The sequence below is a fragment of the Trichosurus vulpecula genome, chromosome 8 (genome assembly GCF_011100635.1).
Source record: "Trichosurus vulpecula isolate mTriVul1 chromosome 8, mTriVul1.pri, whole genome shotgun sequence".
NCBI lineage: Eukaryota > Metazoa > Chordata > Mammalia > Diprotodontia > Phalangeridae > Trichosurus > Trichosurus vulpecula.
Window position 1 is genome coordinate 1,238,070 of NC_050580.1, and position 27,252 is coordinate 1,265,321.

At 53.7% G+C, this 27,252-nt stretch overlaps 2 protein-coding genes across 5 annotated transcripts in view; one reads left to right on the plus strand and one right to left on the minus strand.

Moving 5' to 3' along the window:
* Window positions 1–2,395: 2,395 nt before the first annotated feature.
* On the plus strand, window positions 2,396–13,157 carry NKX6-2 (NK6 homeobox 2). Its single transcript, XM_036737305.1, has 4 exons — window positions 2,396–2,415; window positions 8,083–8,474; window positions 9,364–9,536; window positions 12,909–13,157. The coding sequence occupies exons 1-4, from the start codon at window positions 2,396–2,398 to the stop codon at window positions 13,155–13,157; spliced, it is 834 nt and encodes a 277-aa protein (XP_036593200.1).
* A 6,464-nt stretch (window positions 13,158–19,621) lies between these two features.
* The window catches only part of INPP5A (inositol polyphosphate-5-phosphatase A), a 248,472-nt gene continuing 240,841 nt past the window's right edge, over window positions 19,622–27,252 (minus strand). For 3 of the 4 annotated variants that reach the window (XM_036736924.1, XM_036736927.1, XM_036736926.1), the window contains 4 exons: window positions 26,563–26,674; window positions 22,465–22,533; window positions 21,315–21,402; window positions 19,622–21,229 (listed from right to left, as the gene is read on the minus strand). In XM_036736924.1, the coding sequence (XP_036592819.1) occupies window positions 21,322–21,402; window positions 22,465–22,533; window positions 26,563–26,674 (262 nt within the window). In that variant the 3' untranslated portion in view covers window positions 19,622–21,229; window positions 21,315–21,321. The remainder of the gene's footprint in view (window positions 21,230–21,314; window positions 21,403–22,464; window positions 22,534–26,562; window positions 26,675–27,252) is intronic. The other variant, XM_036736925.1, reaches the window with a different exon arrangement.

Genomic DNA, 27,252 nt, shown 5'->3' on the forward strand with positions numbered 1-27,252 from the left:
ATGGGGAGTAGAGGTGGACACTGAGCTTTAGTGGGTGTCCTCATTACCTGCCCCCGGTTTCCTCTCTCCTCTCACTGGCATCACTTTGGTTCAGGTCCTCATCACCTCTCAGCTGCCAGATTGCAAGAATTTCCTACTTAGCTGCTATCCCCAGTCCCTTCCCATTCCAGTCCACATAGCTACCAAAGTGACTGCCCTAAAGCCCAGGTCAGACTACTTCACTACCCTGCTCAATAAACTCTAATAGCTCCTGACTACCTTGAGAACCAACTACAATCTCCTTTGTCTGGCTTTTAAAGACTTTCACAACCTTATCCAAACAAACATTTCCAAACTGATCACATCCAAGATTCCCCTTCACATTCATTACCAGTCGACCCTGTAGCTGTGAACCATTTCCCTGAGTTGGCACTGATCGTCCCCTATGCCTCGAATGCCCTCCCTCCTGATCATCACCTGTTGTAGGTACACGTTTCCTTCCACAGTCAGCTCACAAGCTGCCTTGTATACAAGCCCTTTTCTGACCCTCCTAGTGTCTGGTGCTGTCCCCAACAAATCACCTTGTTCAAGGTTGTATGTTTGGTATGTGTTGTATGTTTATGTTGTATGTTTATGTGTATGTGTTGTCTCTTCTGAGTAACTAGAAGCTCCTTGAGAGAAGTGACTAGTTCACTTCTTACTTCGTATCCCCAATGCCTAGCATAGCACCTGGCCCCTAGCAGTAGTTGAATTAATCTTGGGAGACAGAAGCGTCAAAGTTGGCTCCAAGGCTGAAAATCTGGGTGACTTTCCCCCAATTGACAAGCAGTTAAAGGATATGAACAGGTAATTTTCAAACAAAAAAATAAAGCTATCCATGGTCATATGAAAAAAATGCTCTTAATCACTATTGGCTAGAGAAATGCACGTTAAAACAACTCTGAGGTACCACCTCACACCTATCAGATTGACTAATATGACAGAAAAGGTAAATGATAAATGTTGGAGGGGGGTGTGGGAAAATTGGGACACTGATGCACTGTTGGTGGAGTTGTGAACTGATCAACCGTTCTGGAGAGAAATTTGGAACTATACCCAAAGGGCAATCAAACCCTTTGATCCAGAAATACCATTACTAGGTCTGTATCCCAAAGAGATAAAAAAAGGGGGAAAGGATCTACAGGTACAAAGATACTTATGGCAGATCTTTTTGTGCTGGCAAAGAATTGGAAATTCAGGGTATATCTGTCAATTGGGGAATGACTGAACAAGTTGTGATATATGAATGCAATGGAATACTATTGTTCTATAAGAAATGGTGAGCAGGTGGATTGCAGAAAAACCTGGAAAGACTTACATGAACTGATACAAAGCGAAGGAAGCAGAACCAGGATAACATTGTACACAGTAAAAATGACATTGTGCAATTACGCACTGTGAATAACTTAGCTCTCTCCAGCAATGCAATGATCTAATACAATCCCAAAGAGCTCATGATGGAAAATGCTGTCCACATCCAGAGAAAGAACCAGCGTAGTCTGAAGGCAGATAGAAGCAGATTATTTTCACCTTCTTTATTTTTCTATTTTTCCCCTTTTGGTCTGTTTCTTCCCTCACAACATGACCAATATGGAAATACGTCTACACAGTTGCACACATATAACCTACGTTGAATTGCTACTGTTTTTTTTTGTGGGGGGAGTGGGAGGGAGAAATTTGGAAGTCAAAATTTTTTAAAATGAATGTTAAAAAATGTACATATCTTTACATGTAATTGGAAAAAATAAAATACTATTTTCAAAAAGAAAGAAAGCAGTGTCTATGTCCTAACTATATATTTTCAATGCCTAACACATAAAAAAGGAGGAATGGGGAGAGGGGAACAAGCATTTACGTAGCACCTACTATGTGCCCAGCACTGTGCTAAGCCCTTTACAAATATCTCATTTGATCCTCAAAAGAACCCTGAGAGGTCAGTGCTATTAACATAAAGATGATTAATGAATACTTGCTGAATTGAATAAAGCTCCTTTACTGATACTGTTCTTTTACCCACAGAAGATAGAAATAAAGTGTTTTTTTTTTAAATGCAAAAGCAAAAAAGGAAGGATAGATGGAAGAAAGAAACTCTGGATGACTTATTGGAAATCATACAAAATAAATCTGGAGGAGGAGAAGGGTTGAGGGAATGCCGATGGGTCCTGCTCTGGATACTTGAGTTTGCTTCCTTGTCCTGGGAGGTTGTCTAGTAACAATAACAATGAAGATAATGAAAAACTCGCATTCCCATGGACACTTTATGGAGGAATAACCCGGAGAATGCTGGATGGTCAGGCCAAGGGCTAGGAGACAGAAGATGAGCCTTTTCCTCCAGAAAGCTTCCTTGATAGATTGTGAACTCGGATGATGAGGACACATGGACCCCAGGAGGCCAGGGTGGCCACAGGGCCTGCCTTGAGCTCCCTGCTGTACCCACCTAGGCCTCTGGAGGGCCTGGGGGTGGAGGGTGGTTTATACAGACAGGAGAGAGACATACAGACAGATAGACAACAGAGAGACCGACACAAAGGTAGGGAGTGGCTTTTCAATGGACAAAGCTCCATTTCCAGGGGTCACAGTGACTTGGGAATAATATTTTGCTGCCTGCGAGGCAGGGAGAAGACTAGGATCTTCCCTTCAGGTGCTTCCTCCTCCTTCCCCCCAGTGGCCTCCAGAGGAAAGGCCAGCGCTATTTTTCAAGGACCCCCCCCCCCAGGTGAATGGGTGCCTGTGCCTGGATGTACAGACGACAAGGATAACAAGCACATAGTAATCGCTTACTGTGTACCAGGCAGTGAGTGAGCTTAGTGCTGGTGCTACATCAGCAAAAAGCCAGTCCCTGTCCTCAAGGACCTCTCTCCTAGAAGGTGAAAGGCAAGAGACAACGGAGAAGGAAAAAGCAGAGAAGGAGACTGGAGGGAGGCGGGCGGCCAGAGGGAGGGGGCTCCGTCACGAAAATCGGGGATGGTCAGACTGGACATGGAGTGTAGGCAGTGTGGGAGCACTTAGATTGAGCTAACAACAGGGAGGCCTGTCATCTGCTAGAAACAACTGAGCCTTACATGGAGTTAGGTAAAACCCTTCGGGCATGTCATTCCATCCACCCTGAGGTCAGCACCTGAAGGGCTCGGTCTCTCCTAGCTGTTCCCCACCCTCCCAGCCTTCGAAGAAGTGGCTCCTGCCAGTCCCTCTGGAGGTGGGCGAGGAAGTGCCCATGCATGTGCATGGCAATGTGTGTGCCCGTGTGTGTGCTTGTGACCGCGCGTTTGTGGGGTGTGTGTGTGTGTGTGTGTGTGTGTGTGTGTGTGTGTGTGTGTGTGGTGTGTACGCGCACGCGCAGGTTGGAAGCGCTAACTGGAGCAGCCAGTCAGAGGCGGGGTTCGAGGCCTCTCTCAACAAGCCCCTCCAATAAGCACAAATGACTCTGGGACAGGGAGGAAGGGAGGGAGGGAGAGAGGGTTGCGGGAGAGAGAGACAGGGGCTGCAAGGGTATCTGAAAGCACCTCCAACCTCTCCCCACAAGCCCTGCTCCTCACATTCCACACTGCAGACCCTGAACCCACAGCCAACCTAGGAGAAACCCACTGACTCCGAGGCGAAGGCCAAACTCAGTGCTCCTCTTTCGCTTTTTGGCTGCAAAGTCAGCTCCAGGCTGAATTCTGCAGCAATCAGCTGGGCACCTTGCACACATCCTCTGTTCCAGCGAAGCCCAGAGCTGCAGCGCCCCCAATCCCTAGAGGATCCCACCAAGCGTCAACAGCTCCAAGAGCCGTTCGTCTCAATGCGCTCTGTGCATTGAGGGTGGGGGTGGAGAGTGGGGAAGAGATCTGCCTGGGCCATCCGTACTCCCAGTCAGTCAGGCAATAAACAATTATTGAGAGCCCACTAAGTGCCAGGAGCTTGGCTAAGTGCTGGAGGGCAGAGAAGGGCGCCCCGGACTTGCACTGATTTTCCGTAGCTCGGAGGGCTGCAGCCAGGCACTCTGCCCTAGGGGACTAGAGGTCCGGGCCTCATCAGCACCCTGGGCCAGCAACTCGGGATCTCCCAGATAATCCCATCCGTCCCCCGTTTGCATCCAGCGCTCAAATGAAGCGCGCCCACACGGAGGCATACACACGTCTGGACAGCTCTCTGCAGCCGCCACGGAACTGTGCCCCAGCCTAGAAGCTGCTTTGCGAAGGAGCGGCGAGGCCCCTGCACTCGTGGCAGCGGCCCCGGGCACACGTGAACACCCACAAGTACAGACATCCCCGGAACTTCGGCATAGCCAGGTATACAAAGCTACCCACTCAGGGGCGCCCCCCACCCAAAGGCATTCCCAAACTCGTTCAGTCACAACCCACAGGCTCAGGCCCGCACACAAGCTGCGGGTATGCTCTGCACCAGGAGGAGCTCTGTTAAACCCTGGGGCAGACCCCGTTCGGTCACCCCATCGCGCCTCCCAGCCGCAGCCCTCCGCAATCAAATGACATAGGGAGCCTTCCATCCACCTTCCATCCACCTTCCATCCTCCATCCCACCTCCGGACCCCGAAACTCCTGCTTCCTCAGTATTCCACCCCGCAGGCTGGAACAATTGGGCGCGTTTCAAGATAACTCGGAAGCAGGGAAGTAAGCTGGCCTCCATCCCTGACGGCTCCCTTTGGGGAGAAGGCGCAGCGTCGAGGAGAAATATTCCCACCTTGTTTTCAACTCCCAGGCCAGACAGCCCTTCCTGTACACCTGAAAGAACCTACTTTGTTGGCCAATACCCGAAGTCCTTTCCGCGGGTCCCTTCCTCATTGTCCGGTCCCAGCCCGGCTCCATCCCACCCTCGGAAGGCTGGGGGGCAGGGAGTATCAATGTATCAGGATCTGGAAAGCCCACACTCCACTCCCAACACACAACCACACAGATCATTCGGTCCCTAACTTGTTCTCTTCCTTTGGCCCGCTCATTCTCTGTTTCTGTCTCTCTCTTTGTGTGTCAATATAAATTATATACATACATACACGCACACAAATATACATACACATACATACATGCACACATATACACATATACCCATATATGCATTCGGAGCACACAGAGAGGTGTCCCAAAAGTCTTGGTGTAGTGTTAAACTTCGTTAACATATCTACACGACACATACATACACACATACATGCACACACACATACATGCACGCACGTATATGTATATATATGTGTGTGTGTGTATATATATATATATATATATATATATATATATATATATATATGTATGTATACGACATTCAGCAGTGTGGGCAGTGGCTAGGGTGAAAGACATGGAGCCAGTCATACCAGCTACAGGCAAAGCTCCCAAATTCAGCCATGGTTTCTTCTCCCGACTTTCCCACCTTTATTAGTTTCACCAGCTTGGTCGGAGGGAAGAGACTGTCGGGAGGGCGCCTGGGCCCACTGCGGGGTGGCAGGGTTAGGGAGGGGAAGCCTGAAGGGCTGGAGGGTGCAGGGAGTTGCTCAGCAGGATTGAAGTTGCTGGTCCACGGGCCCTAAACCAACCAAAGGAGAGAGTGAGCGCCCCCCCCCCCACACTTCTAAGCCATTCCACAGCTGGAGGGACAAACCGGCTGGTCGTTAAGCACTGTGCCTGGCACGTAGCAGGCGCTTAATACATATCTATTGATAGTAGACTGCCGGTGGCTCCCCCATCCACTGTAGGGTTCGAGCTCCCGACCTACTGCCCCTGTTCCTATTCTTTCTGTATCTCTACTGCAGCTCCTGGTCCCCAGTAGGCGCTGAAATGCGTCTAGGATTAATTGGCTTGTCCTTCAGTTCCTCATAACTCGGCCTCTGCTCTGAGAAGGGCCTCTACCATGGCCTGCGCTCTCTGCACTCCCCCCACCTACCTCTCTCTTCCTTGGCCCGGTTTGTGTCCCCTTTCTTCCCTCCCTTCCACCACTGTCTCCAGATGTTTGGGGCGAACACTTCCCTCTGGTCCTAGTCAGCTCAGACTGATACCACAGGGCCCGGGGTCCTCGGGGTGTTGGGGTGGCTTCTTAAGAACTTCTGCGGAGACCCAAGCTGCGGGACCCTAGCGACTGCTAGGGCTCCTTCCGGGAAATTCCGGGCCCCTACTCCAATGCGCGGGAGGCCCTTTACCTTCCTCAAGGCAGGCTCCCCATTATCTTCGGGGAGGGTAAAGGGGCGGACAACACCTCGAGCCCAAGGGTCTCCCACATCTGGACCGAGAGACTGACAGATCGGCATCAGGCAGGAACTATCTTTCTCCAGGCCTGGCATCCACTTTGCAAACCCAGGCCTAGTCGGCCGTAGGCGCCCAAGGCTCAGGGTCTGCTTGGGCAGGCGTGTGTGGCAGGTGAGGGTCGGATCCCAGTTCTGACCGCCTTAGCAGCCTTGTCAGGCTTCCCCGCGAGCGAGGGGCGCCCTGGCCACCAGAGCTCAGGTTTTCTGAGAAAAACAGGAAACCCCGCACATTCCAGGTGCCCCAGAGAGACATCTTCATTCGTTGTTTCGTTGGGCCCAGCCCTCTGAGAAACTCAGGAGAAGACACCCTGGGATGGTCCAAAGCCAAGCAACCAGCGGCTGCAGGGTCAGCGCAGACGGTGCCAGCTTCTGCTCCTCCTCCTGGGTGGAGGTCAGGGGCCCAGTAACCTGTCCCCGCCTGCCTTAGCCTGGCTCACCGAACCGCTCTCCGCCACCTGTAGTAGCATCTCAGCATCCATCTCCCAGGATCATTGGACCTTTTCCTTCAGTAGAAGGAGATCCACGACTTGGCTCGCGGCCTTGTATTGTCTTCCTTCAGTGGCCCCTGCTCCTTGTGTTCCACTGTGTCGCATTTTTATGCCCATGTGGCCCATTTCCCCTGTTTCTCATGGCCTATGCCCCGGGTCCTGCTCGGTGTCTTTCCCTCTCTTGATCCCTCTGCTCCACCCTCGGCGCCTCTGCCCCTGTGTCTCCATCCCCCCAGGTCCTCTTCACCCTGGCCAGATGGGCATTTTGCTTTCTGGAATCTGCTGGGTCCCCGAGCTTTCCACTCTTGGCTCTAAAATCGGCCAGCTCCCAAATTGAGCCAAGACGCTGTCGACGTGGTTCCGGGTTCCCCGTATAGCATCAGCCCCGCTAAACGGCCAGGCCCGGCAGGGATAGAGCTGCGCTGCTCTCCATCAGTGGCCGAATTTACTACGGCCAGGGCTGGGGCACCTGGCTGCCAGCCCGCCCCGTCGCACCTCGTGGAGGGGCCCTGCCCGTGACGCTCATGCAAAGTGGGCGCCGGCCTGGCTCCTCGGCCAATGGGTGCCGGCCCCGGCCAAAGCCTGGCCAATCAGGGAGCGCGCCGCGCAGGTGGCTGGGCGGTTATCAGCGCCTCCAGTGGCGCGCGACGCTCAGCTCCAAGCAGCCGGGCGGGCCGGGAGGCAGTGAGACAGGCAGGGACGCGGGGAAGCCAGAAGGCACCGCTGCAGGAGTAGAGGGAGCTGGGCAGGGAGGGAGCTCGCGGACACCGCTCGGAGCCTCCCTGGAGTCTGGCCTCCCTTCTCTTTTTCGCTGCATCTGGCTCTGTCTCTGCGGCCGCCACCCCGCCCCCCCACGTCCCCCACAGCGGACCTCCTGGCCGCCTGCTGGGCCCTGCGCTCCTCGCCCCTTTGCTTGCTTCCCGGCTCTGCTGTTGGATTTGCCCGGGCGCCTGGCAGGTAGGGACGGTCGGCGGGGCTTGGCCAAGCCCACTGCTCGGAGCTTCGCAAACAGGCCGTTTATCCATCGGTCCGTCTGTCCACTCATCTGGCCAGCTGCGCGTCAGTCTGATCTCGTTGTCTGCTGCCTCTCGTGAACACTGCGTGTTCTGGACTCTGCTAGCAGCTGACCTTTTGCCGTGGACACTTGGGGCGCCGCGGGTCTATGCTACAGTAGAACCCTCCTTCCCCCCAGGGCATTCGGCATCTAGGCCGGTCCAGCTCAGACCAGGCGGCGGCTCGAGGGGGCAGGTGGCCCGGCGGCCGGGCAGGGGCGCCTCTGGGCCCGCTCCTTCGCCATTGATGGTGACCAATGTTAGCTGTGGGGCCCATGGATGCCAACCCCCGCCAGAGCGCCTTCGTGCTGAGCAGCACGCCTCTGGCTGCTCTCCATAACATGGCCGAGATGAAGACTTCCCTATTTCCTTACGCTTTGCAGAACCCTTCCACTTTCAAGGCTCCCGCCCTGAGCGGCCTGAACGCCCAGATGCCCCTCGGCACTCCGCACGGCATCAGTGACATTCTGGGCCGGCCCGTGGGCGCCAGCAGCAACCTTCTGGGCGGCCTGCCGAGGATCGGTGGGCTCGCTACGTCGGCCGGCATGTATTTCAACCCCGCTGCGGCCGCCGCAGCCGCTGTCTCCAGGTACCCAAAGCCCCTAGCAGAACTTCCCGGCCGTCCTCCTATCTTCTGGCCCGGAGTGATGCAGGGATCCCCGTGGAGGGACCCGCGGATCGCTTGCCCTAGTAAGTGCAGCCTGCCGGGGAGGGGAGAGGGTTTATGGAAAGTGGGGACAGGAAGGGGGACGGGAAGAAAGGCGGTCCAAGCGGGATCCAGCCGGAGCTCAGCCCCTCGCAGTGCGCCCCAGGGCACGGCCCGAGGGCTTGAAGCTTAGGGACCCTCTCAAACTCAGTTTTCCCTTTGGTGGAAGAGGTTACTCCCTACCCACCGGGATCCTTGTAGGTGGAGGCAGTACTTTAGGAAGTTCCAGGCACTTTTCAGGTTCACATGCACACACACGCACACATTCACTGAGAAGTCGGAACTTGGGGTTGCTTGGAGTCTCCATCCAATGCCATGTTTCTTCAGTGTCACAGGAATCAATATGTGCCCGGCCCTCCGCAGAGGATGCCGTCCGACTCCTTTGGAGTCTTTGCCCGGCGGTCCTCCCTTGTGAAGGGAGGGAGCAAGTATGTCTGCTCGGTGGGCCATAGGAGCCCAGCCCGGCGCCCGCTACCGACTCGGTCGGCGGGCCAACCGATTATGGCCGGTGACAGCGGGGAGGGCAAAGCTGAGCACTGGGGAGTGTGTGTCCCGAGTGCCTCTATGTGAATGTGCATGTACTTGTGTGTCTGGGGGTAGGGCCCGGGAAGCGGGAGGTCGGTAGTTCCTTCCACGGCCGCCCCAGCCCGGCTAGCTCCAGAAGTCCCAGTCGGTCCACCCGCTTGCCTGCCGGGCTGTCCCAGCTCTCTGGCTCCTCCCGGCAGGCCTCCAGCTAGGCTGGCAGGAGGGCGGGCGTTCTGACCGCTGCCATTCTGACCCGGGTCCGAGTCCTGGCAGAGGGCTTGGAGGGAGAGGGGCTGTGCCAGGTTAAAGCCCTGGGACCCACTGTGGTCTTGTCGCCCCTCCCCGCAGCTCAGGGTGGCTTGGCGCTGGACAAGGACGGCAAAAAGAAGCATTCGCGGCCCACCTTCTCGGGCCAGCAGATCTTTGCCCTGGAGAAGACCTTTGAGCAGACCAAGTACCTGGCAGGCCCCGAGAGAGCGAGGCTCGCGTACTCGCTGGGCATGACCGAAAGCCAAGTGAAGGTGAGCCAGGGCTTGGGGGCGCCGCGGGCGGCATGGCCGGGGAAGGGTTCGGAGTTGGGGAGACCGAAGGGACCAGGCAGTGATCGTCGCCTGGAGATGGGGAGATTCGTTTGCTGGCTCTCAGCAAACAGTTCATATGAGCATATGAGGTGTCCATGTGTAGCGTAAAGCCACGAATCCAGGGGGTTGTACGATTTCCTGGGCTGCCCTGGGACACGAACGTGGATCGCTGAAGGGCCACTGGCGCGCTTCTAGGGCATCGAGTCTGAGGGCTGCCCCAAAAGCTGGACTCTTTGTCTCAAGTATAAACGGAGCTTCAGCAAGGTGTGGGGAGCGGACTCTCAAGATGTATGCATGTGTATATGTGTACCTGTATGTATGTGTGTGCGCGCGTCACTCCAAATAAGCGCGGAGGGTGCGGGGGCGTTAGGAGAGCTTTCTCCAAGAATCTACTTTCCTAAGCACGGTAAAACCATGCTACGTCTGTATGTGCCAGCGTGTATTATCACACGAGTGATGTTCGCCCTATTGGACGCCAATTCACACGTACTTTCTATATAAATTGGAATCCTTTCTCCAATATGACTTTTAAATTGGTGTCAGTGTGTTTCGGTCACACCAGGCTCCATTGAGGCAAGGCCGCTGACTTTCCTCTCCACATTTACATTTGTCTGTGGGTGTAGCCACAAGGTTGGGAGTCCAGGCCTCCACCGAGGTTGGGGAGAGACAAAAGACAACTGACCAAGATGCGGCGCTTTTACCTTGGGCAAAGAGTATTACTTTCTGGATCTGCGCCGGCCTCACAGAAACCCTGAAAAAGCTACAAACAGGCGCTTGGCCGGCTAGCGTTGTCCCTGAAATCCGGAAAGGAAATGGTCCCTTCCGGAGGGATCTGTTGAGTGGGGAATCGAGTGGAAGTCAGACTAGGGACTCCACTGGTACAAGCGCATCCAAGTTCACATTTTCATTAAATTATGTTAAAACAGGTCTCACTGTGTGTACATTTAACACATATCAATTTCATGAAGTTAAAAGAAAACTTTCCTATCATTCAAATTGTGGGGTGTGTGTGTGTGTGTGTGTGTGTGTGTGTGTGTGTGTGTCTGCGCGTGTAACACTGGGATCTATTTCTGTAAAAGCATACTTCCCTGTCTGCATTTAGAGCATATTTTCCAATTCTCTCTCTGGGTGAGTCTAATATTGGACTGCATTTTCTTGAGAACCAGCTTCTCGATACACATTTTAATTGCATGTGTTTAAGTGGAGATCATATTCAGGTCCATTTCTCAGAGAATCGCCTTCCTGTCTGTGCATGTGTATTACTGGGGCCATTTGTTCCAGAATATACTTCCTGCTCCCGTGTCAAGTGTATGCCGTCTGTGTGTAAGGCTGTGGTTATGTATAACACGGGACGGACTTCTCTAAGAACAGACATTCCCGTTGGCCTTTAAAGAGTGATCTTTGCCTCTGTTTCTCTGAGAATATACTTTCCTGTCCACGTTTACATTAAATTATGTATGCATGTGCGTTTACTGGATTGTGGTTCGTTTCTCCAAGAACATACATGTTCGTATTTATATGCTCTCTCGCTCACTGCATGTCTCTATCTCCCTCTCTATCTTTCAGTATCTGTCTCTCTCACATACATTAGATTTTAGTTTGTTTGGCTTTGTTTTTTCCTGAGAAAAATGCTTGCCTATACGCATTTAAATTATATTATTCATGAGTGTAGATTTAGTGATTGTGGTCTATTTCTCCAAGAACATAAATGTTCACATTTAAAATATGCTCTTTTTTTCTGTTTCTTATCTCTGTCTCTCCGCGTCTCTGTCTCTGTCTCCCTCGGTTCTATTTCTCTGAGAACATACTTGCCTGTCCACATTAAAATTAGATTATTCATGAGTGTAGATTTTGGGCTACATAGTCCATTTCTCCAAAACCATAAATGTTCACATTTAAAGTATTCCCTCTCTGTCTCTTTTCTGTCTGTCTCTGGTCTCTGTCTCTCTCACACGTTAGGTCTTTTTCTCTGAGAACATATTGGCTTGTCCATATTTAAATTATATAGCGGATTGTAGTCCATTCTCCAAGAACATGAATGTTTGCATTTCTACCATAGGAACTTTTAACTCTGGCTACCCTATGGCCTGCTGGGCTCTTTATTTCTCTGAGAATACACTTTTAACTGTACACGTCATGTCTGCGTGCGTACATTATGCCCAGGACTTAGCCCAGCGCTTAGCACACCAGGCTCGCGACAAATGCGACAAATGCTAGTTGACTGAGTAACCGACCGACTGATCATATAAAGCCCTTTCAAGACTTTCTTTCTGTTCGCATTTACAGGACGCTCTTTCTCTCCTTTTTTTTTTGTCGAGAACAGTAGGCTTTATTTCTCCAAACACACATTCCCCAGCGGTGCCCACCGAAACGTCAATTGGCGGCCCACTTCGGCCCTAGTGTGGCGGCCCGCTTTCCTCCTGCCCCCCACGCCGGCACTTCCAGTGGAGCAGAGGAGGTCCCTTAGCCCTGGAAGCCCTACTTTCATTTCATTGATTTCGGCAATAATTGGGGAGGGGAGGGAGCCGGGAGCAGAAAAGCGATTTTCGCCTTTTCTCAGTGCTAACCTCAAAGGCCCTGAAGGCCGGCCGAAGCGGGTTTTCTTGGGCCTAGGGGTTCTCTGGGGTTCAGATAGGAGATCAGGGAGAAATCCCTTTTCCTGATCTTTTCTTTTCCATCTTGCCATTACTCCCCTCCTCACCCCTTCTTAAATTTTGTTTTCAAAAGAACTCTGAAATGCCCATGGGATCAAATAAGGTTTCAGTGCGGCTGGCTCAATGAGCGCTCCCTTTCCAGCTTTTGGCCCTGATGCCTCGGTCCCAAGATACTGTCTGTTGGCCTCTGTGTGCGCCCGAGCTATTTTGTGACCAAGAGATACTCCTTCCCCGCCAAGGTCGCTGAGAAATGGGGCCGGGGCCTGCAGGGCTTGCCCAAAGTGTTGGTGAATGGGGGGAGAATTTAGCACGGCAGTTAGAAAATAGGATTGGGCCCCGGGGAGGAAGGGGGAGCGCCTTTCAATGGCCACGGAGTTGGAACTTCCCTTGAGCAGAAAACCCTGAGCAAGGACTAGTTTGCGAGGTGGTGGCAATAGAACCTCCAAGCATGGGTGTGGGAAAAGGGACTGGAAATGTGTGCTCACGTGTGTGTGTGCGTACGTGTGCGTGCGCGCCTGTACCTGTGTGTATGTGTGCTTGTGCCTGTCTGTGTGTGTAGGGGCGGCACACAGGGTCTCGGTCTCCCCACACCTCCCCCCCTCCCAATCCTCCAGACTTCCCCTGGCCCCCACCCACATGTCCTCGTGTCTCGGCCCAGGTGTGGTTCCAGAACCGGCGGACCAAGTGGCGGAAGCGGCACGCAGCCGAGATGGCGTCGGCCAAAAAGAAACACGACTCGGAGACCGAAAAGCTGAAGGAGAGCTCGGACAACGAGGAAGATGACGAATACAATAAGCCCCTGGACCCCAACTCGGACGACGAGAAAATCACGCGCTTATTGAAAAAGCACAAATCCACAAACTTGGCGCTGGTCAGCCCGTGCAGCAACAGCTCTGACGCTTTGTGAGCCGCGCTTCGGAGGGCGCGGGCTCTGGGAGAGCTGAGGCCCCGGGCCGTCCCAGATATTGGGCAGCCGCCCCTTGCTCTCCTGGCCCCCCAGGACTAGCCCGGCCGCCCCTTTCCCTCCTGGCCCCCCGGGACTGGCCCGGCCTCCCCTTGCCCTCCTGGCCCCCCGGGACTGGCCCGGCCGCCCCTTCCCCGCCTGGTCCCTCCCCCGACGTCCTCAGCAGGCTCGTGTGTCGCCAACCCCGTCAGTGGGCGACTTGTCTGTCGTGCGTGGCTGGTGAAACGTGGCGCGTACTGTACAGCCGAAATGTATGTGGGATGTATATATTTTTTACAGAATAAGTTATGAAACCGCCTGACGGCTCCTTACTGTCTGTTGGACGGTCGGGGCGGGGGTGCCGGGCAAAGGGGTGGCTGCAGTTTCTTGGGTTCAGGACAGTTCCTTCGCTAGTCGCCACCTCTCCCCAACTGATGCGGGCGCCCAGAACGCGAGCAGGATAGCGTGGACCCCTAGAGCCCGACCGCTCCTGCGACCTGGGCTCCACCCCAACGGGTGCCGTTCTGGGACCCTCCAAAACCCGACCAGAGTCAGAAACAGAGACAGAAATCGAAGAGGATAAAACAGAGACAAGAACACAGTCGAGAACAAGGAGATAGGCAGGCAGCAAGGCAGCCAGCAGGCAGAAATCCCCCCATGCAAGAGCGCAGAGTCAGGGAGACCCAGACAGAACCACAGAGAAAGAGGGACTGCCCCGAGAGCCCTTCTCGGAGGCCCGGCAGAGGGCAAGTATGGGCTGGGCTCCCTCACCCTTGGCAGCTGGCAGTCTTAGCCACCCTAGAAACCCCTCTCTCCTGCACCTCTGTGGGCGCCAGCTCTACCCTCATACCCGAGGATCCTGGTCTGAGGGGGCCCTGCGCTGGGAGAATTCAGCCCATGTGAAATCAGGGTGAAGGTGGACCGCCTCCCACAAGTTCTTTGGGCCCGTCGCGTCCAGTCCTAGTCAGGACCCTCCTTGGGCTAAGTCCAGAGGATCAGGGCAGAGCTGGGAGCCCAGGCACTCTTTCTAGGGGCCCTCCTACTAGTCTCCCTTTTTCCGGTGGTCAGGTCCCTCGGACCTCCCCTCCATCTCTTTGAGCCTGTATCTGTGTCTCCCCACCCGTCGGTCATCCGCCTCTTCCCCCAGCCCCAGAGTCTCTCACCGTCCCCCCTCCCTGTTACTCCATCTCCACCTCCCAGCCCCGCTCCTGGATCCCTGGGCTCATTGATGGGGTGGTTCCCTGCCCCCTCTCCACATGCCGCATTCTTCCTCCTGTCTGCTTGGGTCTGCAAAGGGAGACCGAGGGCTTTGAGGTCCGATGATTGACACATTTTGGCCCCACCGGCACCCCATACCCCTTCCCGCGTTTACCCGCAACCCCCTGACCCCCCTCTCCAGGCTCCCTCTGGAGTTCTCTCTGGCTCCTCGCTAGTATCCTTCCAAAGCTGCCACCCGGAAAGAGACGGGGCTCATCCCTCCTGCCCTAGAGAGCCCCGGTGCCCCAGCAGGGCAGCGGACCCGGAGACTGCTTAGTGTGTAGTTTCTAGCCCCCAGCCCCCAGCTCCAGCTAGCATCTCAGGTTGAGGGAGGCCGTGCTCTCTGACACCGGCAACTACCCGCACTTGAAAGATGTTCGTGGCATCCCTGGATGCAGACTGGTGTCCTGGCCTCCTGGAGACACTCAGGAAGTGGGTGGTTGGGGGAGGAGGGCCCTCACCTAGAAAAGACCGTGTCATTGGACACCCGGAGCTCAATGGTGAGGCCTCTCACTGTCTGCCCCTTGCCCACCTGGAGCTCTGAAATCAGGGGAGGGGAGGATCGGGGGACTGTCCTGCCTGAGCTTCCTCCCCCACTCCCGGCTCCAGGGATGCTCCAGACTGTTGAGGGAGAGGGGATCCTGTCAGGAGTTCAGTGCCCCAACAGTCTAGGGTTCCATTTTCTGTGGCCCCTGTTGAACCTAACACCCCTCCCTACCCCCAGAGTCTCTCAGAATATCCTGCCATTATCACCCAAGCCTGCCCTTCCCATACTAGGGCTACTACATTGCAGAGAAGGGGTCCTGCTAGTGGCAGGGCTGCTCCCCAGGAAGGCCACAGGCCAAGAGAGTCTGGATGCAGGAGCCCAGTCCTCTGAGGTGGAGGAACTTTGTAAAAGACAGTAGTCCTTAGCTCCCTTCCCTCCCCCTACTAAAGTGAAAGGAAAAGAAGAATCCCATTGGATTGCCAGCCTTGTAGTTCTGAATGAGCCTCTTCTCTGTCCAAAGTTTTCAGAAGGCTGGGCTTCAGAGAACTGGGCTTTAATTGGACTGTTCTGTGTGACCTTGAGAGAGTCCAGTGTTTGAGGGTGGGGGTCAGTGCTGAAGGTCCCAGCAGGTCTCCAAGGCCCCTCTCTGCTCCGAGGCTTCTCTGTTTTTGTAGACTAATCCGATGGGTAGCTGGTCTAGCCCCAGTGACTAGTTCAGGGACCGGTAGAGGAGGCCTGTCAGGATTGGGGAGTCTGCCTGGTCCTCACCTCTGAGTGAGTTCAGAAAAGCTTTGAGGAAGGCCTAGCATCCAGCTGTGGGTGTGGTCCAGGCAGAACTGTTTTCGTTCAGCCGTGTCTGGCTTTGTGACCCCATCCGGGGTTTCCTTGGCAAAGATCCTGGAGTGGTTGGCTGTTTCTTTCCCCAGCTCATTTTACAGATGAGGAACTGAGGCCAGCAGGGTTAAGTGACTCATTTGCCCAAGGTCACACAGCTAGGAAGTGTCTGAGGCCAGATTTCAGCTCAGGTCTTCCTGACTGCAGGGGTAGCTAGGTGGCACAGTGGATAGAGTGACAGTCCTCAAGTCGGGAAGGCTCATCTTCCTGAGTTCAAATCCAGCCTCAGGCACTTACTAGCTGTGTGAACCTGGGCAAGCCACCTCACCCTGTTTTCTCCAGTTCCCTCATCTGTAAAATGAACAAGGGAAGGAAATGGCCAATCACTTCACAGACCAGGAAACTAAACTTTGTCAAGAAAACCCCAAATGGGGTCACAAAGAGTTGGACATGACTGAAACTACGGAACAACTTCCAGACTCCAGGTCCAGCACTGCCTTCTGGCCCAAGTCCCTGGAGGCTGGGGGCAGGCAGAGAAGCTGGCTACAGCCTTCTATCTTTGGTTGTGCTGCAGGCTTTAGAGGGATGATGTGAATGAAGCCAGAGTGTTGGCCCCATCCAAAGAAACTTACCAAACGCCTTTGGGAGTCATGCTTGGCAGGAGATGCAACGCCCTTAGCATCCCTAGATCACTTAATGCCTCCAGCTGCTTGTGCTCTGAGCTGGCCACCAAAGCTCTATGAAGGGAGAGGCATGCCTTAACTTTCTCATCTGTAAAATGGGAATGCATACTGCATTCCCTAACTCCCAGGGTGAGTGTGAGGAGCCAGTGAGAGGTTTCAAAAATGCTTTGCCTCCCTTTCCCCTCTACAGCTAACAACATATTAGCATATTAATTTAATGTTGATTAGGAAACTTAATCGATTAGGTACACCAGACCTTTATTAAGCATTGACTCTGTCCAAGGCTCTGTAGCAGGCATGGAACTCATTTAACAAAAAGATTGTTTAAAGTGGGGGTGTGGGCAGTCAGTGCTTTGAGATCACCAGATGACTGGTCCCTCAAATTTGAGGTTGTCAAAGTGTATTGTTGATGAGTTATAACTTGTTTTGTCAAAAGACCTCAAGGACATTCACGAACCAAGAGAGAGGTGGGCAGGGCCCATTAGCAGGTGGTCTCCCCCAAGAGGCCCAGAAGGAGCCACCAGGGGGAAGGTCTTGGGTTATAATGGGCAAAGAAGCTCCTGGCCACCTTTGCTGGGAGGGCATCCCTGAGACACATGGGGTGCCCCCATGGGCCATGTCATTCTGTGTCCCTGAGACACATGGGGTGCCACCATGGGCCATGCCATTCTCTTTCCTATTTTACCTCTTGACTTTTTCTCCAACTGTGATTTCCCACGTCCCATTTTCCTAGCTTTTTCCCAGCCCAGTGTAGTGGTGACTTGGTGCAAAGCTGGGCCAAACTGGCATTCCTTGCCCCTACCTTCTTGCCTGTGTCCCATTCACCCAGGGGCCCCTGGGATGGGGCCCATCCTCATCACAGGGGACATTCTCAGGTCCCTGTCCCATCTGTCAAGGGCTCATTGGAGCCTCTCAGCCCCTCTGGGGGCAGGTGGCACCAACATCATCATCTCTATTCCACAGACCAGGAAACTAAGGCTAGAAGAAAGATGTGGCTTCCATAGTCACAGAAGTAGAGAGGCAAGATTAGAACCCAGGCTACAGCCAGCCTATTGGGCTGAGGTTCTGGTGCCAGGGAATGGTTTGAAGGGCTAACCTTTCCCGTTTTGGGCAGGAGGGGAGGAGAGGGGATGGGGGAAAGCTTTTGGGTGGGGCACAATTATTTTCCCTGGGAGTTCGGGGGGTGGTGAGCTTATACTTCCCAAACCCCAGGTAAGGAATGGGTGAGGCTTATACTTCGCAAACTTACAGCTGGTGTCTAAGGCTGGATTTGAACTCGGGAAGATGAGCCTTCCCGATTTGGGCAGGGCCAGAGCCAACTGAGCAAATCTCCAGATTCTCTTGCAGGTCATTTGAAATGACTTTCTATACTTTAGAAAGGGAAAGTTGAAAGGGACAAGATTTTTCAAAATAACCTCCCCCCCACCTTTGTTTGCTCCCCTGAATGGGCCCAACTTTAGGGCACATCACTTTCTAGAGAAGGGTCACCTAGGCTAGTTCACCTGAGAGTCAGGGTTCTGGCCACCTATTCACTGTGTCTGACCTTAAGCCAGTCACTCAATGTAGGGGCCTTGGTGTTACCATCAGCTCCAGGCTGATGGATTGGGATTCCCTGACCCCGAAGGTCACCTACCACTCTTAGAATCCTCTGCCTGTGTGATGTGTGTCATCCCCCCCAACCCGTCCCCAGCAGCTGGAGCTGTCTCAGACCCTGGTGACATGGAGCCTTGGGCACCACAGCCACTGTTGCTCCTGCCCAGGAGCCCATTGTGGGCTGATTTATTTCAATGTGATGATGAAAACACCCCATCTTTTAGCCTGCTAGCTAATTACCATGTGTGTGTGTGCTAGCACACACACGGGCACACTGAATCCACATAAGATGAAATGAATCCATTTAGAAATTAATCTTGGCTTTCACCCCTATGTTACCTTTGGAACACACTGGGGCAGCCTGCTCAGCTCTGAGGCCCCGGGCCCACATTCAGGGCCAAGGACTCAACACTTAGGAGCCAGTCCTGGGGAAGCCGGGAGAAGCCCCCATCTCTCCTGCCCATGTCCTCCGGCAGCCTGGCTTCTGGGGGTTAGGCAGAATGCTGGCTCCAAGGAGGGAGCAGAGGCTAGCAGACTATGGAAGTGGGGAGAAGGGAGGAAGGTGGCACTGAAGAGGAGCCTTCAGAGGCTGCTTCTCTCAGGGGCAGTTGGCCCTGGTAGTTCTTCCAGGAGGGAGTGGGTGACCAATCTGGGCCCAGTGATAGGCTGATTATCTGTGGTCCAGCTTGTTGAAGCTCTGGCCTCCCAGGCACAGTTATTTTGGCCAAAGCAGCTTGTGAGTGCTCGGACTTCACTGGCTAGGCAGTGCCACAGCAATGCTCTGGTGGTCTTACATCTCCAGGGTTCTTGTAGAGCAGGTCATGGGAGATGCCCAGTCCCTCTGAAGGAAGGAGGATACATAGACATGTACCCACTCAAGAGAGAAAGCTGGGAATTTCTGAAACCAGGAATTACCCCTAATTGTATCACTTTGGAACATGCTGGAGATGCATTGAAATAATAGGATGATTTTGCCCCAAGAAGGTCTGTGTTTACTTCTTGTCTTTGTCAACATGCCTAGGGGTTCATGTGGGCCCTAGCAGTCTCTTTCTCTCCAAATCAAAGGTTTATTTGGGGTGAGGCCATGAGAGGATTTCCCATCATTGATGGTCAGGCCATGGTACAGGAGGGCCCTGAGCAGGTGACTTGGCTTCCAGAGGAGGCTGTTCCATGTGCCCTGAAGTGGGCCCAGTGATGCCTGCCAATGATCCATACAGGGCTGCTGGGATGGAGCAAAGGAGAGGGGTCTGCAAAGTATCTGGGGCTCCATGGTGGGGAGGGGGGCCCTAGCGTGGACAGCCATGGTTTCCCCTTCTTCTCCCTCCCTCCTTGCCATGTCCCCAGTACCTTGGGTTACCCTGGGGCACTTGGCCTCTTCCATAGAAATCTGTGTGCCTCCTACAGGCTGCCCACAACATTCTCACCCAACCTCAAAATCGGGGACCCCTCTGAAATCAGCTGTCTGGCCATAAAGAGGCCAGATCTCTGCTGCTTTTTAATAGTGGTGGAAGAAATGCCACCTGCCTTGTCTGGGCCTCCTGGGTAAGCAAGAAAACAAAATACGGAAACAAACATTGTCACCAAGATCATTTTATTGCTTGAGAACAGAGTTCTCATTTCTCAAGGCCTTCCAAGTTATTTCATAAGTGAAATTCACGATCAAGAAAATTACCCGCAATGAAATGGCGGCAGAGCACGCTACGCTGGCCACGGGTCAGGCGGAGGCTTCTCTCCCCCTTCAGAGCCATGTACGCCCAAATCCGGCAGTGCTAGCAATATAACAAATCCTGTCAGCGGACACAGACACACCAGCATTGTAGTGATTTCTGCCCCATCCATTGCCCACAAATGACCGCCCCCAGTCCGTGAGCTCTGTAGTGTTCGACGTGGAATCCATAAAACCCACGCTTGTGTTTCGTCAACAGACTCGCTAATCGCCTTTGAATGTTGTACCGAGCTGAGGTGGGGGACCAAGGAGGTGGGGGAGAGGAGACCTCTGGAGATACAAGGTGAGCTCATGGGCTGGCGGTCCAGAGTGGTTTGCCTTGGGCAGGGGCAGGGGCTGGTAGGTTCCTGAAACTTCAGACCTACCTACAGTGAGAAGCAGTTTCTACCTGAAGCAGATGAGGTTGCTTTTATTTATTCCATAATGTTACTGTTGTCATCAAGACTACTTGGCACCCAGGACAGTGACAAAGGAAAGACATTTGGAATGGGTCACAAAATTTGGAAAGGGGACACCTGTCCACCCAGCCTAGCTATCACATCACATTCCATCCTGAAGGGGCACAGAAGGAGGAGGGGGGTGATTACCATATGAGGGCTAGGGGAGGGGCTCATCTTCTCTAACACACCAAGGGGCACAGGGCTGCACGGGGTTTATTCTAAAGGTTCTGGTGGCTGGTATGTACGGAACTAAATCAACCTCGGGCTCCAACATGAGGGGTTAGCTACGCCACTCACAGGCATTCAGACTGGAAAGTCTATTTAGCATAGGTTTTGGTAAGATTTATAAATTATTTTTAAAAAGTATATATATTTATATTTATATATATATATATAAAAATGGAAAGCAGCTGCGGTGTGATTCAAAAAAACCATGGACCATGGCAGTAGAGTAAATAACATGGAATTGGGGAAACACAAGGCCTACCAGTAAAAATCACCGAGTCAGCGAGAAGGTGAGCTCCCAAGCCAGCGGCGAGAGTGCGCCATCGCTAAGTATTGCTATCTATCTACACAGTCCAGTGGACAGACACCCATCGCCGGCCGCCCCCCCGGGCTCGAAGGAGGCAGAAGTACCTTCTCAACATCGGCCAACAATTGGTAAGAGTTGAAAACGGTGAAATCTACGATGCAGACTATTTCTGCAGTCTATTAGCGTTTTGGCAACAGGACTGTGACTTATTTAAAAACTCCACATTTCTACTGGACGTCACAGGAACACACAAGACAGTGAGGTATGTGAGGATCTCCTTGGACAGCGTCCTGGTGCCGAAGCAGAGTGTGTGGCCAGCAGTCTACAAAGGTGGCACTCAGGACTGTTTATCAATACAGCTGTTAAATAGAATGGGTTTCAGTATACTGCTTTATCCTTATCCTTATCCTTATCCTCCTCCTCCTGGCAGGCTACAAGGCAGTCTCCCGAAAGATCTTCTCGTTCCGCTGGCATCTTCTCCCTGCTGGGGAAGGATCATGTGTCAGCCCAGAGCCCACGCAGAAGGAAAGGCTGCATCGCAAAGGGGGATGTAATAAAGGGATATTTACCGACACGTCACTGCACGACACAACACTTGTGCATATGAGCACTGGGTTTACCTGCCCCCGGAGCGATGCGGAAGGACAGGAACACCGGCTGCAGTGGGGAGGAAGAAGAGAAGCCATCAGGGCCGAGCGTGAGCTGAGCCCGTGCGGGCTGAGCCCGGTCCAGCCATGGCCAGAGAGCGGGAGCCCAGCCACTGGCTCGGAGCTGAACCCTGGCTACAGCACCGCTGCCAGCCCTCCCCTCCTCCCACCCAGCTCTCAGGGGAGGGCCCTCATCCAATCCAGTCCAATCCAATGGGGCAGGGGCCTGTCAATCGGTAGAGCAGGGGTGAGGCTGAGGGGTCACCACCCCAGGCTTACGGGACAAGGGGCTCCTCATGGTTAATGTTTAATCTCAGTAGCCAAAGGACCGCCTGAGAAGAGACCAACCTTTTATTTCATAACAAAGGTCTCATTGCCACATCCAGAGGGAGGAAGCCCCAACTTGAGAATTCCCAGTTAATTCACCAATAATGTGATGGAAGCAAAGAAAGGGCCTCTAATGAAACCTCCCTTGTTTGCACTGGGCAACGCTACAGATGGGCTGTTCATAAAGACGCTAGGAAGAAAAGGGTGCCATTGCCTCTGGGTTTGGAAGGAGGAGGAGAACAAGCTGGCCTGCTTTATTTATCTCATGGCTCCATACAAGTTATCTGGGAGGTGTGTTCTTGTGTCCTGAGAGAATTTCACTGGGTAGCACCTCAGGCCAGGGGCTGGGGGGCCTAACAAGGTATTCTTGGGGCTTAGGCCTAGACAGACTGCTCTCGTACCTAACACTGTTTGTGAGACGATATAGAAACTGGACCCAAGCAAACACAATTCAAATAATATGTGGATTCCTATGGAAGGGGGAATAAAAATCCTCTAGAAAATGCTCTTGTGTGGTTGGTCTGCCATCTAGGGAACATTCCCACCTGTGAGCCCCACCCACCCCAACCCCTCCCCCCCCCCCCCCCCCCCCCCCCCCCCCCCCCCCGGGCTCCTGGGACCTCAGGCCTTAAAGAGAATTTTAGGAGTTCAGCCACACAGAGCTAAGAGGGATGACTATGTCCTTCTTGGAGTGGGCACCCATCTGCCTGCATTCGCAAGCCTTGTGGGTGGCAATTTTAAATACCTTGTGATCTCCCATGCAGACATTGGGTCCAATGTTGTCATAGGTCACAATCTTCTCATCATTTTCAGACTAGGAAAAGACAAAAGGGTGAAAGGGTGGGTCAGTCTGGAGGAGCAGCAGTTGAGTCATGACAAAAGCAGTCACAGAGATGGTGGGCCTACCATGGCTGGGGCTGCTGAGTTGCCCAGGTCACCACCAAGGCCTTTGGAACAAGGCCCATGCTCAGGCAAACACCAGCCATGCCACACTTCTAAGGAATGCTTTCCCAAGGAAGGCCCCCCAAAGCCCAGCTTGGCAGGTGCCCACCTCTGGACAGGGCCACCATCTCTTTGGCCTTGACTCTGCCCTGGACATCTCTATCATGGAGCCAGCAAGGCAGGAGGTAGGATTCTATTCTACCACACCAAAGGCGTTGCTGGCGAACCTCAGTAGAGGCCAGGACCAGTCACGTAATAGGAGCTTCATAAATGAATTGATAACAGAAGCAAACATGGGAACGATTACTCCCCCTGCCTGAGATGTAACTCCACCCACCTCATTCTCCTGAACATGTTGGGACTTTAATAAAAAATGAGAGCCCCCTGCCCCAGGTAGGTGTGGGATCTTAGGGCCCACCAGCAAAAGATTTAGGGACTTACCTTATAGAACAGTTAAAGTGATTTTTAAAACCTTATTTATGGATGTGAATGGTCAACAGAAAATCTGGGTCAACCTTTAATTAGGATCTCTCCCCTGCTGGCTTGTCTGTGGGCTAGGGTTCTGGGCAGCTTTGAGGCCCTGGAGACTCAGTCCAAGTTCCTGGGCCTGGCCCAGTGAAACTGCAAGGGAGTCCAGGCAGTCCAAGAGGTCCACACTGCTCCTGGGGGATCTCAGAATGGCCTGGGTCTCATCAGATGCCCATTAACTACCTGCTTTCAGTCCCCCACCCTCACCCCAGCTCCTTTCTGCTTGCTGTGAGCTGTGGAAGTGGCAAGGCTCTCCCCAATCCAGACCTCACAAAGATGACGCATGTGACTTGGGGGGTGGGGAAGAGGGCCAGCCAGGGTCTGAGTCACAGGTGTATAGCCTGCCTGGGCTGGGAAGCTTGGTGTATTGCTGGGCTAGGCAAGACCAGCACACCTGAGTTGGATTCTAAACTATGATTTAAAAGAAACAAAACTCCATTCAAGTTTGAACTTTCTTCTCAAAAGCTTTGTTTTCTTCTATCTCACGGATGATAAAACCCTGGCTCGTGTAATTGAAGCGGCTCATCTTTTTGTCGTTTTCTCTCCTTAATCTGATTTTGACAGCCTGTGGCACGAAGTCGGCACAGGAAGGAGGGAGTTCTCATACCGCTACACAAAGCAATTTGTACCCGTTAATTGCATCTGGAAAGGTCCGCTGGCCGAGCTCGCAGGTTCCCACCATTCGGACTCCAGAGTCCAGGCGGTCTTGCGAAGGTCAGCCTTAGGATGCTTTGGAGGTTTGTCCTAGGTGTGGTCAGTCAAGTCTGACGCGTATAAACAGCAGCATTTAGGACAAGAAAGTTACAACTGAATTATCTTTGATGCGGTCGTGGAGCTGAAGGTCAGGGTTACTCGACGGGGCCCTAGAGTGGAACAAGCCAACCTTCCATGGGCCACGCATGAGCACCTTCCAATATCTCGGGCCCACGACGCCGCCACCAACGCGAGTGGGGGGGGGGGCGCATTCGTCAAAAGCAGCTTGCTAATTTACCGAGGCAGGGCAGCCGGGAGGGTGGGTTTCCGACTGCATAATCTTTCGACAGATAAACAAATCAGCGCCCACTCCAGCGAGCATTCATTACCGCGCGCTCTCAGGCATCGCCGCCGCTCCCGCGCACCGGGCAACCTTTGGTGTGTTAGGGCCCAGCAAGCAGAACGTAACATGATGGCGAGGTAACCGAGCGTGGCATGATCGATGAGGCCCCGTGTCTGTACAATCTGGAACGCCTGACGCACGTGCGCACGGCGAGGGAGGGGCGCGGCCGAGCCGAGCCAGGTAGTGCGGGGGGCTAATCGGGGCCCAGCAGCCCCCTCCCCCGCCCCGCCCGGGATTAGGACAGGACCGAGGCTACACCAGTGCTAAGACTTGTCAGATTCGGAGGCTAGAGCCCAGAGAGGGAAAGGCTCGGGGCTGGATCGAATCATGCTCCAGTCTGGCAGCTTTGCTCCAAACGTCCCAAAGAATGCCTCCTTCTGATGGAGGAGGAGGTCTGCGGGGGAGGGGCGTTCTGCAGTGAAGAAGGGGGGATGCCAGCCTAGCAGCTCAGCCCCCAGGCTGCCTCCGGGCAGGACACTGCTGCTCTGAAATGCTTTCTGAAAATCTGCTCGCTGGGTGCCTGGATGTCAGACTGCTCTGTCCATGATGAATTAAAGGATTTAATTATGATTTTTCAAGGTAGAAGCTGACAACACCAATCCAGGTATTGATTCTCTGGGAGGGTTTCACGACAAACATTTCCCTCCAGGTTAAAGTGGGGGCCTGACCAGCCCTGGCAGACAGAGCAGGAAACCTGCGCATTTCCCAGAATTCACTGCATTCCATCATTAAGCAATTTTCTAAAAATGACGCTTTATCTGAAGAGCGTCCTTAGCACCAAAGAATGACTCATTTGCAACTTTTAAAGAAAGGCAGGGAGCTCGGGAGATGGCCCCTCCTCAGCCATCCAGTCTGAGACGCAACCCGTGCACTTGGGGAGGAGAGAGGAAGAGGCAGAGACAGAGACAGACCGCAGGCTGAGGTGCAAAAAAGCACTGCACACCCCGCCCTTTCCCTCCAGCGCTTATCGGACCACTCCCTTGTCTGCTCCCCACAGGAGCCCCGCACTACAGATGGGGAAACTGAGGCACACGTTTTGGGGAAGTGACTTGCCCAAGGTCACTGGGGTAGTCAGAGGCAGGGGTGGGGGATTGCTTCTTCCCCTATTCTACAGATTAGGAAGGACTCCCAAGGGTGCCCAGGGCCCTCAGGGGAGCTGGTGAAGACCCTGGCCTCAAATGCAGGCCAGCTTGGGGCTCTGCTGCTGGATTGAGGTGCAGCTTCATGGCATTTGTGGGCTTCTCATTTGAGAGCAGAGAGGAGCAGATCCAGAGGACAAGGGCCCGTGTGAAGGAGGCCCCTCTCCCCCTGCCCCTGCGGGCCTGCAGTTCCTGCAGCTGCTCCCAGGACCAGCAGAGTCTCTGGGCCCATTCAGAAACTGTCCACTCCATCTGGACTTGGTCCTGTCAGCAGACAGCTCTGAGCTTTGAGTTCCCCTCGTCCCCCAAATGCGCTCTGACCAACATCAGCCATTGGGTCACTGAGCTAACTATGCCAGGCAGGGGTAGGGCTCCAGGCTCAGGTGAGACCCTGGCCTGCACTCCAGAGCTCCCATTGAGGGAGGGGGCTGAGTGAGCCACGGTGACATGGTGGGGTGTGTGTGTGTATGTACGTGTGTGTATGTACATGTGTGTATGTGGATGTGCACACACGGGTGCATGTGTGTGGCATCTGTGTGTATTTGTGTGTGGTGTGAGTCTGGGAACAAGTGAGTGTGTATCTGTGTGCATGTACATTTGGTATGTATCTGTATATCGGGTGTGTGTGTGTGTGTGTGTGTGTACATGTGTGTATGTGGGTGTACTCTGAGGGCAGGGACTGGCTTGGTTTGTCTGTATTGATGCCTTAAGTGCTTGCACAGAGCCTGGAGCTCCATGAATGTTTAAGAAATGCTCCATTCACTTCTCCATCCTCTGTCACTGCTCAGTGATAAGGGCGTGAGTGTGTGTCTGGGCACAGGTGTCTATGTGTATGTGTTAGTGTGTGTCTGTGTGTGCGAGTATGAGCGTGCAGAGTATCTGTGTAGGGGTGTCTGTATATGAGTGTGTGTGTGCGTGCATGAATGTGTGTGGGTGAGTGTGAGTGTGTGTAGGCGTGTCTGGGTAGGAGAGTGTGTGTGTGTGTGTGTGAGTGTGAGTGTGCACAGTATCTGTGTAGGGGTGTCTGGGTAGGAGAGTGTGTGTGTGTCCACTCTGGCTCCATCATGTGGGTTCCACCCCACCCCACCCCACCTTGTCCCACAGTGGGAGCTGCCAGGGAAGGGGCATTGGTACTCACTCTCAGGATAAGCTCCTTGGCTGACGGGGACATCAGGATCCGGTCACACCATGCCGGACACCGGGTGTTCATGTACTGCTTCCCCTGGCTTGAGTCTTCACTGTATGGGTAACTGGAAGGAGACCAAAGGGAAGACAATTACCACCTCCGGGCTGGAGCCTTGGGTGGCCTCAGGGGCCTGCCCCCACCCCAGGGGCCCACGAGTGGCAGCACACTTTGTTGTTAGTGGGATCTGAGGCCCCTGGGCTGCTCCCCTCCCCCTCCCTCTCTGGGCTAGGGGCTTTCTGAGCCAGCCCTACAGCTTTCCCACCTCATCTCATGTCATCAAGACTCACTTCCACCCACCCCATGTTCAGCAAATCTGCTCTCTTTTGTTTAGCCAGCCTAAGACTGAGCCACAATTAGATTTGGCACTTTTATTATGTACCTGCTGTGTACTAGGCCCTGGGAATGGCAAGGTAAAGTACCATCCTTGCTCTCAGAGAGCAGAGGCTCTAAGAAATGCAGCCTGAGGAAGCTGGAGGAGGCCCAGGAACAGGGGTCAGGAAGGGGTCTTCACGACACAGTGACTGGCCCAAAGGGCTGGGCTGTCCAGCCAGTGGGGAGGCTCAGACCTTGGACAGCACAGGGCAGAAAGCCAAGGGGCCCCGAGGTGGAGGGCCCAGGAGCCCAGAAGGGGAAAAGAAACAA

Coding starts and splice junctions, on each gene's coding strand:
- NKX6-2 (XM_036737305.1), top strand. CDS start 2,396: ATGGACCCCAGGAGGCCAGG. Junction 2,416..8,082: donor ATGGACCCCAGGAGGCCAGG/GTGGCCACAGGG, acceptor CCCCCGCCAGAG/CGCCTTCGTGCTGAGCAGCA. Junction 9,537..12,908: donor TGACCGAAAGCCAAGTGAAG/GTGAGCCAGGGC, acceptor GTCTCGGCCCAG/GTGTGGTTCCAGAACCGGCG.